General features: G+C 27.9%; 3 protein-coding genes across 3 annotated transcripts; 2 read left to right on the top strand and 1 right to left on the bottom strand.

The window, feature by feature from the left end:
* Positions 1-450: 450 nt before the first annotated feature.
* On the bottom strand, positions 451-696 carry PmUG01_08044700 (conserved Plasmodium protein, unknown function; the record flags this gene model as incomplete). The annotated part of the gene is made up of 1 exon (XM_029004620.1): positions 451-696. The coding sequence occupies one exon, from the start codon at positions 694-696 to the stop codon at positions 451-453; it is 246 nt and encodes an 81-aa protein (XP_028861291.1).
* A 4369-nt stretch (positions 697-5065) lies between these two features.
* Positions 5066-8287, top strand: PmUG01_08044600 (dolichyl-diphosphooligosaccharide--protein glycosyltransferase subunit 1, putative; the record flags this gene model as incomplete). The annotated part of the gene is made up of 5 exons (XM_029004619.1): positions 5066-5371; positions 5658-6928; positions 7296-7399; positions 7573-7808; positions 8198-8287. The coding sequence occupies 5 exons, from the start codon at positions 5066-5068 to the stop codon at positions 8285-8287; spliced, it is 2007 nt and encodes a 668-aa protein (XP_028861290.1).
* Positions 8288-9090: 803 nt separating this feature from the next.
* Positions 9091-13003, top strand: PmUG01_08044500 (aspartyl proteinase, putative; the record flags this gene model as incomplete). The annotated part of the gene is made up of 15 exons (XM_029004618.1): positions 9091-9518; positions 9744-9811; positions 9950-9981; positions 10156-10174; positions 10324-10363; positions 10454-10491; positions 10593-10655; positions 10785-10843; positions 11217-11269; positions 11381-11466; positions 11566-11669; positions 12043-12216; positions 12436-12457; positions 12679-12738; positions 12918-13003. The coding sequence occupies 15 exons, from the start codon at positions 9091-9093 to the stop codon at positions 13001-13003; spliced, it is 1332 nt and encodes a 443-aa protein (XP_028861289.1).
* Between the last annotated feature and the right edge of the window lie 658 nt (positions 13004-13661).

Genomic DNA, 13661 nt, shown 5'->3' with positions numbered 1-13661 from the left:
CGTGCATACATATATACACGCATATATGTGCACGTTTCGCGCACTTTGATCAATGAAAAACGGGAAAATTAAAGAAAATATGGCAAAAATATTAAAAGATTAAAATGATAAAAGGTGCGGAGGGAAAAAAAAAAAAAGCTCAAATAAAATGGGAAAAATTTTGAAAAATATTATGTATGTCTGATGTATACTTTATACATACGTTATGAAGTCAAATATGATGATAAAAAATTTCTTAGGAAAACATAAACATGGTTTCACTGTAATAAGAAAATGTAAAAAAAACAAGAATTTTATTCTGCTGTATATTCTGCTGTATAGTCTGATGTATATACTGCTGTACATTCTATTTAAAAGTTTAAAGGAACGCACGTGATTAGAACACCTGCACTTGTATACCTGCGCTCTCTCACAAACAGGACAGCAACAGCGAGCATGCTGATGGATGTATCACTTCGAGTTTTTGATAACTATCAAAATTCCCCAGAAAACGGCCCATATCCATCCAATGAGGGGGATAAGTAGTTGCAAAATGCCAATAACTATATCATCGATGTCTTTATTTATTACTCCTAATATTATCATTCCTATTCCAAAAAAGAATATATTTATTACTCCGAAAATTATATTAAGTGAGGTATTTCCCTGTTCGGGCACCTCAAGATTCATAATCTTGTCAATGATGTTAGACGACATTGTAACTGATCTTGACTTATTCTGTGTTGTTTTGCACACGTTAATTTGTATACTTTTTTTTTTTTTTTTTATATTTTTGAACAATTTAATAAATGTATATTTCTTTTGCTTGCTTTATTCTGTTTATTCCGTTTATTCCGTTTATTCCGTTTATTCCGTTTATTCCGTTTATTCCGTTTATTCCGTTTATGCTGTTTATTCCGTTTATGCTGTTTATTCAGTTTAATCTGCTTTTTTTGTTTATTTTTATTTTTTTTTTTTTGGTGCGATGGGACGTTACTTAAGAGGAAAATTGCGCATGGGATATATAAAAAATAGTATAGAGGGGATGCACATGTAAATATAATACATGTACGATAATATATATATATATGTATACATACATTTAACTACTTCCTATCAATCTATTCTTCTCTTAAATTAATACATATACCTTCTTATTTATATTGCACGTACATGCGGATAATATATTATTTTTATGATGGATGATCCTTCAACTTATAAAAAAAATAAAATAAAATAAAATAAATTCCTCAGAAGCCAAATAATAACATTACATATTTGTCAGTTTCCTTTTGGAATAAACATACTTAATGAAGGTGAAGAATAGCTTATATGCCTTCTTTTAATAAGGGGAAAAAAAAAAAAAAAAATGGAAGAGGATATGGCTGAAATAGATGAACAAAATCGGAATGTATGAAAAAAATAATATTTGAAAATGTATGAAATTTAAGAAATTTAAGAAATTTAAGAAACGTAAAAAATTCAAAAAATTCAAGAAATTCAAGAAATTCAAAAAATTCAAAAAATTCAAGAAATTCAAGAAATTCAAAAAATTCAAAAAATTCAAGAAATTCAAGAAATTCAAAAAATCAATAATATATGAAATGAAAGGAGAAATAGTTTTCACTCGGATAATATATGACTTTTTTTTTTTTTTCTTTGTTGTGCTGTTTGAACTACTTTTTACTTAACTAAATTTGCATGGTCATAATTGCACTTATATATACTACATATATTTTATACTACATATATTTTGTACTACATATATTTTATACTACATATATTTTATACTACATATATTTTATACTACATATATTTTATACTACATATATTTATTTTATTACTGTACTTTATATATCATTACGTAACCCTTTATGCATTTATATGTATATATATGTATATATAATTTAGATTTAATACATTGAAAATTTTACCTTGTTTTTGGTTATACGAAGGTTTTGCAGAATTATTTTTATTTGTGTTAAGAAAAGCAGTTACGCACAAAAGGAAATGAATAAATAAATATATATATAATATGTATGTATATAACATTGTTAGATCTTGACGTACATTTTTTCTCGTGTAAAAAGAAATGAAAGACGCTTTTTTTTTTTTTTTTTTCGGTTTCTTATTTTCGTTTTTAAAGATCTGAAGGCAAAATGGAAAGTAAAATATTAGGAGAATTACTAAGAAAAAAAAAAAAATAAAACTTAGGTATATTACATTCATATGTATATTACATACAAATGTATATGTTTGTAAATAGAACACCGCATTTAATCTTTAGCTTCTTTTTTTTTTTTTTTTTCTCACGTTTCATCATCATATTTGTACGTTATTAGCACCTTATTTTTTCATTGCTTATATTTTTCTTCAATCTACATTACAAACGTGAAAAGAATGGAAGAAAAAAGAATAAAAACAACGCAATATTTTAAATTTTATCTGTTTTCCTTTTTTTCTTTTCTTTTCTTTTCCTTTTTTTTTTTTTTTTTTTCGTCCCTTCTTTTCCCAAATGTAAAGGATAAATTAGCAAATTTCCAATTTTGAATTCCTTTTTTTTGAATTCCCCTTTTTTGAATTCCCCTTTTTTGAATTCCCCTTTTTTGAATTCCTTTTTTTGAATTCCCCTTTTTTGAATTCCCCTTTTTTGAATTCCCCTTTTTTGAATTCCCCTTTTTTGAATTCCCCTTTTTTGAATTCCCCTTTTTTGAATTCCCCTTTTTTGAATTCCCCTTTTTTGAATTCCCCTTTTTTGAATTCTCCTTTTTTGAATTCCTTTTTTTTGAATTCCCCTTTTTTTTGAATTCCCCTTTTTTTTTTTTTTATTACACCATTTAAACAACAGATTTAATTTTACAATTTTACTGCTCCAGTACTTATCGCTTTAAGTTGGTTTATGCAAGAGCCAAAGTTTTACACGCCCCAGAAAATTGCAAATTAGTAAATGGGAAAAACTGTTCTATTTATAATTATATACATATATGCATATATATATATAAATTACTTTCAGAATTTTTGAAAAATATGTTTAGTTATAGTATATAACATATGTTGCATAATTGTTCTAACGAGGTGTGTAGCACATAATAACTTTTGTTCAGGTAAAATTGAAAACAGAGAAAAAAAATGAATCAGAATAAAAATATAATAAACTCAATACAGGTTAAGAGAACAAATTACCATTCTAAGGGGATAAACTTTGCCTATCTGTTCGATGGCATAAGAAGAATGCTCCTCTATATAAAACGCGTGAAAGACACACACATAAATGATAAAATATAAATACATACTTACATACATATATGCATAGGTATAAGCGCATATACAACACAGCTAAAACCTTTTAATTTGACTATTATTATTTTTATTTTTTTTTATGAAGTAGCAACTATGTTACAATACCTGACATGCTTACATGAATGTAGATTGTAATATCAAAAATAAATATGAATTAAAATTGGAAAAATAAAAATACCAATATGAAAGTATGAATAAATATATATATGATACCCGCTGTGGGGAGCGGTAATGGAAAATAAAATCAAATGCCTGTTAAAAAAAAAATATGAACAGTCAGGTAATAGTTTAGCATGACAATACAAAAATGTATGTAGTATAATAGCAGGTGTTGTCACGTATATGTACACACGTGCAATAACCGCATACGAACACCCATATGTACATATATATACAATATATGGGTATCCATTTCATCTGTGATAGTTTTTTCTCACGTTTAGTCAGACCAACGAGGGTATTTACTCATATCTTCTTATTTTTCACTTGGTCTATATATAATTATCCGTTTTCCTAAAAAAGTAATATATAAAAATAAACCCTTTAATCGTGTTGTTCTTTTTATGCTCTCCTTAATCAACAGTTATCATTTTCGAAATGTTAAATGCAATTATTTCAGAAAGAGCGAAACGTGAATTATTCTTTATTTTTCCTTTTCCTTTTTTTTTTTTTTTATAATAGATCCAATAATATCCTTTTTTTACAAAAATTATGAACACGTTAATAAAAATAAAAAAATAAAGAAATATAAATATAATAGGTATATTGGGAAAAAAAATTATGGTACGTTTGTGTATATATATATATATATATATATATATATATATTTACGCCTTTTTAAGTAATTTTTCTTATTTAGGCTCAAAAGTGTGTTGCATCTCCATACGCGATAAGAGGTAAAGACTTCACATGTATTCGCATGTTGGTAAATGTATAACACATTTACATCCTTTTTGTTAATAGCGTAGTAATACTTGCACAAACTGCTTGGTCAATTGTACTACGTTGAAGAAACGCCTTTCCTTTCGTCCCTGTAACGTTAAATAGGAAAATCATAAGTAAATAAAAAAATCATGCAAATAATGAAAACAGTAAAAATAGTAAATATAATTAAAACAATTAGATAATAGAATTATAATATTGCAAAATTGTAAAATTATAAAATTATAAGAGCAAGAAAAAGGTAAAATAAGCAGAAAAGGGATAAGGAGAAAAAGGAAATGAGTGAGCCTACGACTGGTATGCAAAAAAAATAAAACGAGGCCAAGAGGAAGCAAAAACAAGGCGGGGAAAACACTAATGATCAGAGGGAGGAAAAAGAAAAAGAAAGAGAAAACGGAAAACGACAGAAATAGCAAAAGTAGCTTCTCTACATTTCGAAAGATTAAAGGAGAATTTTTATTCCGTATTTTGAATCTATATATTTTATTTTGTGTTTTTTATGTTTTTTTTTTTTTTTTTTCTTCCCCCTCAAAGTATCTTCTCAGTCGCCACATAAATCACCTGAACAAGTTCATATTTTTGTTAGTTTTCGTCAAATTTGAGTTTTCATGAAATTACCGTTTTTCTTTTCTTCATCTTCTTCCATTTTTTTTATTCCACGCTTTGCGTTTCTTCCCCTACGTAGGCATAAGTATATATGTACGTGTACATGTACGTATGGGTGTATACATATATATATATATATACATATGTATATATACACATATGTATATCTATTTTTATACATGCTTGCGTGTAGGCAATTTGTGAATCATGATTGTGCATTCCAAAACAAGGACATAAGATGAAAGTTATTTATTGGACGATCTTTCTAAAACTGATTCTAGTACTTAGCGTTAGAGGAAAACTAGATTTGGACTTATTTCAAAACCTAGTTAATATTGATATTGAATTTCTTAACATTTATAAAAACAAAATAAAAGAAAAATTTGTGAAGAATGCCGATACACTAGTATATGAGCATATAAGCAAAAATATAAACTTAAAAAAAAATTATGTCGAAACAACTATTAAGGGTAATTTGAAAAATATAGGTGAAAATGCTACAGAGAAGTTTATCTTTTTGTTACCCTACCATGAGGCTTTTCAGGTTTTTATATATATTTTTTTTTTTTGTTAATGATACCTCCAGTTTCTTTGTTTTGTGCTACGGGTGAAGTTCGACGTTGCAGGGTGTGTTTACATGCATGAGTGTATATATGTACGTGTGTATGTAAGTACGTGTGTATGTAAGTACGTGTGTATGTAAGTACGCGTGTATGTAAGTACGCGTGTATGTAAGTACGCATGTATGTAAGTACGTGTGTATGCTGGTATATGTTTTTCATCTTCGTGGCAAATCGCGTTTCTCACTTTTGCACCTTCCCACGTTGCAGTCCACGTGCCTCCGTGTTAAAGACGAAAAGGACAACAAACTGAGTTACGCAATTGTAAAGAATACTGAGGATGTAGACAAGTTAAAAATAGACAAGTTCAATTATGATTACAATATAGAAGATTTTGAAATACAAATATACGAAATAACATTAAGTAAACAATTAGAAAAAGAGGAGCAAGTGAGTGTGGAATTCTGGTATGTGCTAGGTCAACCGTTTTACCCTTTTCCAGTTGATATAAATTTATTAGAAAGACAGAACGTTATGTTTTATTTATCATCCCGAATTTTACTGCCATATAAGGTCGAAGAAAGTGAAGAAATAAAAATAAATCTATGTAAAGGTTGTTCAGTTGTTGAAATAGACGATTCAAATTTTCTCAAAGGATTTGAAAAGATAAATAACAATACATATGTTAGTCATAAAAAAAAAGAAAATTTAAAAAGTTTTTCCCTAGGTAATAAGGTATTATTTTATTTTGTTTTAGATTATAATTTAGGCTATTTTGAAAAGGTAACAAAGGATATAATGATATCACAACTAGGTTTTATTTATGAAAAGGAAGATTATATATTAAAAAATAATTCTGCTCGAATAAATAATTTTGATAGGTATGTTCTTAGTGATTATGAACATAAATATACATCCAAAGAGAAAATAAAACAAAACAAGACTAGTATTATTTACTCAATGCAAGCAAATATGAATTATAATATTTATGAATATAATTATTTTGACGATATAGGCAAAATTTATTTAATAAAAGGGAAAGAATTTTATGATCAAAAAAAAAAAAAGAGTATTATTAAATTTTATATAAAACCAAGATACCCACTTTTGGGTGGTTGGTCAGCATATTTTTCCAACTCGTTTTATCATTATTCAAATTTATTTAAAATTAAAAATAAAAAAAATTATTATGCATATAAAATTGACATATCACCATCTATTAAATCCTTTTATATTAAAGAACTGAACATCAGAATTACTTTACCCCCTTACTCGAATGACATTTCTCTAAGTAATCATTATAACAATTTCAGCATTCATACAAGAAAAAAAAAGGCATGGCTCGATATATTTACTTTTAGAAATGTAATTGAACTGCAAATTAAAAAATTCTTTCCTACTTTTGAAGAGAATTATTATCAAAACTTTCTTGTAATTTACGAATTCAAGTTTTTTAATATTTTTTTGAAACCTCTTCTTATCATATTGATCTCCTTTATCTTCATTCTGATTTTCTACTGCCTGAGAGACCTGTCCCTCAAGTAGCTAGCCAAAAAAAAAAAAAAAAAAAAAAAAAAAAGAGCATAATGGGCAAAATGGAAAAAATTAAAAAAATGAGCATAATGGATAAAATGGAAAAAATTAAAAAAATGAGCACAATGGACAAAATGGAAAAAATTAAAAAAATGAGCATATTGAACTAAGCGAATATAATGAACCTAATGAACATTTTGCACATTTTACGTATTTCGGTTCTTTTTGTTCATATTGTCCATTCTGTCCATAATATTCAAAAATGGAAAACAATATGAACAAGTCAGAACAATATTTCTGCTTCGTGCGTGTGTGTGTTTGTGTGTATTTTATGTATATATCTTCCCCTTTTTTTTTCTACTTTATCGGATGCAGCTTTAACACTGTGAACGAAAATTTAATGCAGAAGGAGGAAAATGAATACAAAATTTTCCAGGACAAATGTAAAGAGTTATACGAGAATTTATCGTATATATCAGGTATGCATATATATGCGTCCCTAGTGCAAATAAATGGAAGACAAAATCTGATGAAATTGCTTGAAAATGTGCATGAGTGCGTAGTGTTAACAAAAACTTTTGAGTATTTGTGCGTGCATTCGTGTACCCTTATGACTTTTTTTTTTTTTTTTTTCCCCTCCCCCCCCCTTTAGACAATTTAATTCAGAATTTGAATAATTTATCCCCACAAGAAAAGATGAGACTGAAAGAGGAGCTACTAAAAGCAGAGGAGAAATGGACATACGATTTTATCTATTTCACTAAAGAGTTTTACAGAAATTTTGAAAACTCGACAAGGAAAAAACTGCTGCAAAACTACATCGACAAGTGCTTTAATTATCACTCTGTTATTAAGAAGTATTTTGAGGCGCAGTTGTCAAACAGTCTGGTAAAAATGGGGAAATATAAGAAAAAATACAGAAAAAAAGGGAGAAAAGAGGAAAAAATAAAATAGAAAAAAATGAAAAAATAAAATGGAAAAAAATGAAAAAATAAAATGGAAAAAAATGAAAAAATAAAATGGAAAAAAAAAAAAAAAAAGGAAAAGAAAGAGTTATGCCCTATTGTTACATGTTTTCCTTTCCTATATCTACTTATGTACACATTTCCATACATACGTACATGTATATGCATATGCATATATGAACACACGCCTGTGTAACTTGAGCACTGTTACGAACTTTTAGCCGTAGAAAAACTGCGCTTTTCTTAAAATTACTACCTCCATACATGAGTACAAATAATATCTTTTTGATTTCCCCTCTTTTCTTTTTGCAGAATATTAATTTAAATGAGATTGCCCAAGCCGAAAAGAAACTTCTTCTTTTGTTGAAGTACTATCCGGAATTGAAGATGAAAACTTCCTAATATTCTTTTTAAGCATTCTTTTATTGATAATTTTTTTTTTTTTTTTTTTTTATTTTATGCATTATTTTGTTTTCACATCATTTCGTTTTATTCTACTCAATTTTTGCTTTAATTTAACCTTGTATTAAAACACTTATTTAGCATTAGTGGTGTTTCGTGTTTACATATAAGCATATTTTTTTCTACAAATACGCAAAATACATTAGCATATTTGTGTACATACATTTTCTTTCCATTGTCTTTTTTTTTTTTTTTTTTTTTTTTTTTTTCTATCAAAAAAAGCTTTAGTACAATTTGTATTTTTTATCTTGTTATGCATTTGTTATTATTATTATTATTATTATTATTATTATTATTTTCCTTTTTACTGATAAATTATTTTCTCCGTTGTAAAAATTACATAAACGAGGTTATTCATTGAGTTGTTGGTTCATTTGTTCGCGCATCAATTTATTTATTTATTTATTCATTTTTTATTACTTTTTCATCTTATTTTTTTGTTGTTCGGCAATATTTCCTTTTTATTAATAATAACAAGACGCACATCAGGAGCTGAAATTATGTTTTTATGAACAGTTCATGTCAAAAGAGGAAACACACACATAATACCCACGTTAAAGCGTCCGCTCGAATGCTTTGTGTTTATGCACATACATATGAACACAAGCTTATACATACGCACATATATATATATATATATATATATATACATATATATATTTATATACATATATATATTTATATACATATATATAAACGCGCATATATATTTATATTTACCTAGCGATAGGCAAAAAATAAAGATGGCGGGACCACATTTGCACACGTACTTGCATCTACATTTGTGCTTATACCTTTTAACGTGGATCGCAGTTATTCCCGTACTCCTCGTTGCATCGCTAAACGTGTCAAACTCTTTAAAAAATGAAGAGAAATACAAAAATTTAAATATTCCAAATATGGAGGGGAAAAAATTGTTTTTCAATGAAATAAAATTAAATAACAGATTTAAAAACAATATGAAAGGATTCATTCAAAATGTCCAAAATTTTCACTACATTATAGAAAATAAAATACCCAATTCGTTATTATATGTTCAGGAGGATTTAATAAATTTTCATAATAGTCAGTTTATTGGGGATATAGAAGTTGGTACCCCCAGCCAAAAATTTAAAGTCGTTTTCGACACTGGTTCAAGTAATTTTGTGGTGCCCTCCATAAAATGTGTTACGTATATATCAAAAAAGAGGCGAGGAATTGAACTCACAAATTTTTTTTCTCATTTTATACAAAATTTATGCAAATTTACCTGAACATGTACATGCGTACGGGTGTACATGTCTACACCTATACATGTGAACATTTTTACCCCAGAATTCTCCTATATTTCCATTATCCGTATTTTCATATACTGTGTCGTTACAGTATTTTCTAATTTGCTTCTTCCATTTTGCAGAGGAGGGTGTGCATCTCACAAAAAATTTGACTCCGACATGTCAAAAACTTTTGCTAAGCACTTGAAAAGTAGAAACATAGAAAAGAACATGCCCGTGTTCATAATATACCATTATATTCCTTCACATGAAAGGCCGAAAAGTTTCAACATTACCTACTGCTAATAATTACGTACAAACAATTTTGTCCCCTTTTTTTCTCTTGTAGGCAATAAAGAGTCCATTTACACGTACATTCAAGTAAATCTATAACTACTATTATTGTTATCATTGTTATTGTTTTGAAATGAAATACCGAGATACCGTAGTGAAAAACGCATTTTAACTATTGAGTCTATAAAATGTGTACATTTGAGTAATGCTCCAATGATACGTTATATATTCATGCCATTACTTTTCTTTTTGTTCTTATAGTACGGAACAGGAAGAAGCAGTAAAAAGAAGAAAAAAAAAAAAAAAAAATTATTTCATATTTTTATATTTTCACGTAAGGTGGATATGAAATAAACATCAAGGGAATTAATAACTGGACTGATCTTTTACATCGTGTTTTAAATCTTTTTTTTTTTTTTTTTTTCAAAGTTCTTGAGCAAGGATATGATGATGTGCGCTTAAAAGGGCTGTATGCAAGGAAAACACTTTCAATCAGACAAGTCCAAAAATATTAGAACAAATCTGTGCATAAAGCATAATTATATTTTCCTATTTTTAGAAAAATTAAAAACCAAAGTATAGGATTAGCTATTGAAGGTTCAAAGGAAGAATATGCGTGTATATATGTCAATGAATAATAAACTGTATATTGTGCACACATGTATTAAAAAAAAAGAATATATTGAACTTTTTTACAGAATCTTTACACCCCTTTTCGGAGTTACCATTTGACGGAATTGTTGGTCTAGGATTCTCTGATCGTATGTTTTCTTTTTTCTATTTTTCCTTTCATTATCACTCTAATTTAATTAGTTTTTTCTTTCATCATCATTTTTTTGTCTTTTTTTTTTTTTTTTTTTCTGTAATTGTGTGCATGTATATGTGCAAAGCTGATTACAGTTTTCAAAAAAAGTACACAATGCCCTTGATAGAAACAATCAAAAAGCAGGTAAGAAATGGAGAGGGGTCAAATGGAGAGGGGTCAAATGGAGAGGGGTCAAATGGAGAGGGGTCAAATGGAGAGGGGTCAAATGGAGAGGGGTCAAATGGAGAGGGGTCAAATGGAGAGGGGTCAAATGGAGAGGGGTCAAATGGAGAGGGGTCAAATGGAGAGGGGTCAAATGGAGAGGGGTCAAATGGAGAGGGGTCAAATGGAGAGGGGTCAAATGGAGAGGGGTCAAATGGAGAGGGGTCAAATGGAGAGGGGTCAAATAAAAAAGGACGAAGTAAAAAGGACGAAGTAAAAAGGGGCGGAATAAAAATGGATAAAACAATATAAAGCAGTTGATTAAATTATTTTATTTTTTTTTTTTCAATTCCAGAATCTACTGAAGAGGAACATTTTTTCATTTTATGTGCCAAAGAAATTGGACGAGTAAAATCATTTACGTGTGCCCTATGAACATATGCACTCATAAACAAATATAAACGATATGACTCCAGTTTTATGCTCTTTTTTTTTTTTTTTTTTTTTGTTTTTAAACAGGTCGGGGTCCATTACATTTGGAAAGGCCAACAGCAAATACGCAGTGGAAGGAAAACAAATTGAGTGGTTTCCTGTAGTATCAATTTGTAAAAAGGAAAGGCGAAAAGGAATAAAGACGAAAAAAAAATACCACAGTTTTTACACTTTCATGTTTTTCCTCCTTTTTTTTTACTTTTTTGAAATAGACTTCTGGGAAGTAAACCTCTTAGACATACAACTTTTTGACAGGGAGTTGAGAATTTGTAATAATAAAAAATGTAGAGCCGCAATAGACACAGGATCGAGTTTGGTAATTGGGAAAAATAAAGTAAAAAAAAGTTAAGTTAAATAAAGTTGATCAACGTTGAACTAAGTTGAACAACGTTGAACAACGTTGAATAAAGTTGAACAAAGTTGAACAACGTTGAACAAAGTTGAACAACGTTGAACAAAGTTGAACAAAGTTGAACAACGTTGAACAAAGTTGAACAACGTTGAACAAAGTTGAACAACGTTGAACAAAGTTGAACAACGTTGAACAAAGTTGAACAAAATTAAACAAAATTAAATAAAGTTAAAGTTAAATAAGGTAAAATAAAATAACGCACTTCGCAAAATGGAACATTATAACTTCTTTCTTTTTTTCTTTTTTTTTTTGTGAACTGTTCATAATTATTTCTTAGCTAACTGGACCGTCCAGCCTCATACAACCCTTAATAGAAAAACTAAATTTAGAGAAAGATTGTTCGAATATAAGTAGTTTACCAACTATTTCATTTATTTTAAAAAATGTTGACGGAAAAAAAGTAAAACTGGATTTTAAACCAGAGGACTATATCCTTGAAGAAGTAGATAACGTAATATAATAATTTACAAAAATCAGTTTACGCGTATAATTACAAGCTTTTCATTTTTCGTTTTTAAAGAAAGAATGTATATCAGAAGTACCAACACTCCTCATTTTTATTTCTGTTAAATCGCTATATTCCTCAAATTTATATTTATTTTATATTACAAAATGTTTCTTTTTATTTCTCTTTTTTTCATTTTGGGTGTTGTTTACCCGATTTTTACAGGAGGACAATAAATCTGTTCAATGTAGGTTTTACGTTGCTTTATTTCTCTTTATTTTGTTTCGCTTTATTCTATTTTGCTTAATTTAATTTTATTTATTTTAATTTTTTTTTTTTTTTTTTTTTTACTTTGTTTTATTTATTATTTTTTTTATGAACAGTTCATAATTATTTGTTGGCTAGCTGTCCTATCCTAAGTGTGCAATATTTTAACTGCACATTTTTCCTTTTCCTTCTTTTTCTTAGGCGTAATTGGAATAATGTCACTTGATGTTCCTGCGCCACGAGGACCTATATTTATTTTTGGTTAGATTTTAAACAAATTAGAAAAATACTGAAAAAGATTTTTATGTATAGTATTACACCAATTTTGCTGCTCATAACAGCGAGCATATAATTTGCTCCCAATAATTTTACGCACATATATTTGCAAACTTATTTCACTGTTCACATGTTTAAACGGTTAAACAAACAACTTGTTACAGGAAATGTTTTCATTAGAAAATACTACACAATATTTGACATTGACCATAAGCTTGTTGGTCTAATTGAGGCAAATCACAATTTTTAGAAGAAAAAGGGGCTATACATTTTTTACACGTCTTTTTAATAAGCAATATGTAAAATGTGTATGCGTTTTTTATAGGAGAATTTGGTGCTTCCAGTATTTACGAAAATAGTAAATACTAAAAAAATTAGAAAATTTTACATATTTGTGCATTTTGCATACTGTGTACATTTTGCATACTGTGTACATTTTGCATACTGTGTACATTTTGCATCCTTTGTACATTTTGCATACTGTGTACATTTTGTATTTTCTTTTTTTTTTTCACAAACATGGTTGCTTTGTCTGTTTTTATAATCATTTCGTAGAGCGAAAACGGTGGGATGCTTCTCTTTTTTTTTACATATACGCATATATATGAATATATAAATATATATATAAATAACTGCTTCATTATTGTAACTTCTTTTAACAAATAAAACATTAAGTAAAAGCTTAAGCGGGGTAGTTCTCAAAAACGTATGTTCATATTTGCTTACATTTATATATTTTTTTTTTTTTTTTTTTTTCTTCATTTTGATCGCCCATAAGAGGTAGTGATAGAAAAAATGAAGTGGTAAGATACAAAATTGTGTTCTTAAAAAAGTATTTTTTTTTTTTTTTTTTTGTAAAATAAACTTATATATATATTTATATATCTATATAATATATTTTTTTTTTT

This window comes from Plasmodium malariae (genome assembly GCF_900090045.1).
Source record: "Plasmodium malariae genome assembly, chromosome: 8".
Classification (NCBI taxonomy): Eukaryota; Apicomplexa; class Aconoidasida; order Haemosporida; family Plasmodiidae; genus Plasmodium; species Plasmodium malariae.
The sequence above is the reverse complement of the archived record's forward strand: the minus strand, read 5'-3'. Positions and strand labels throughout refer to the sequence as shown.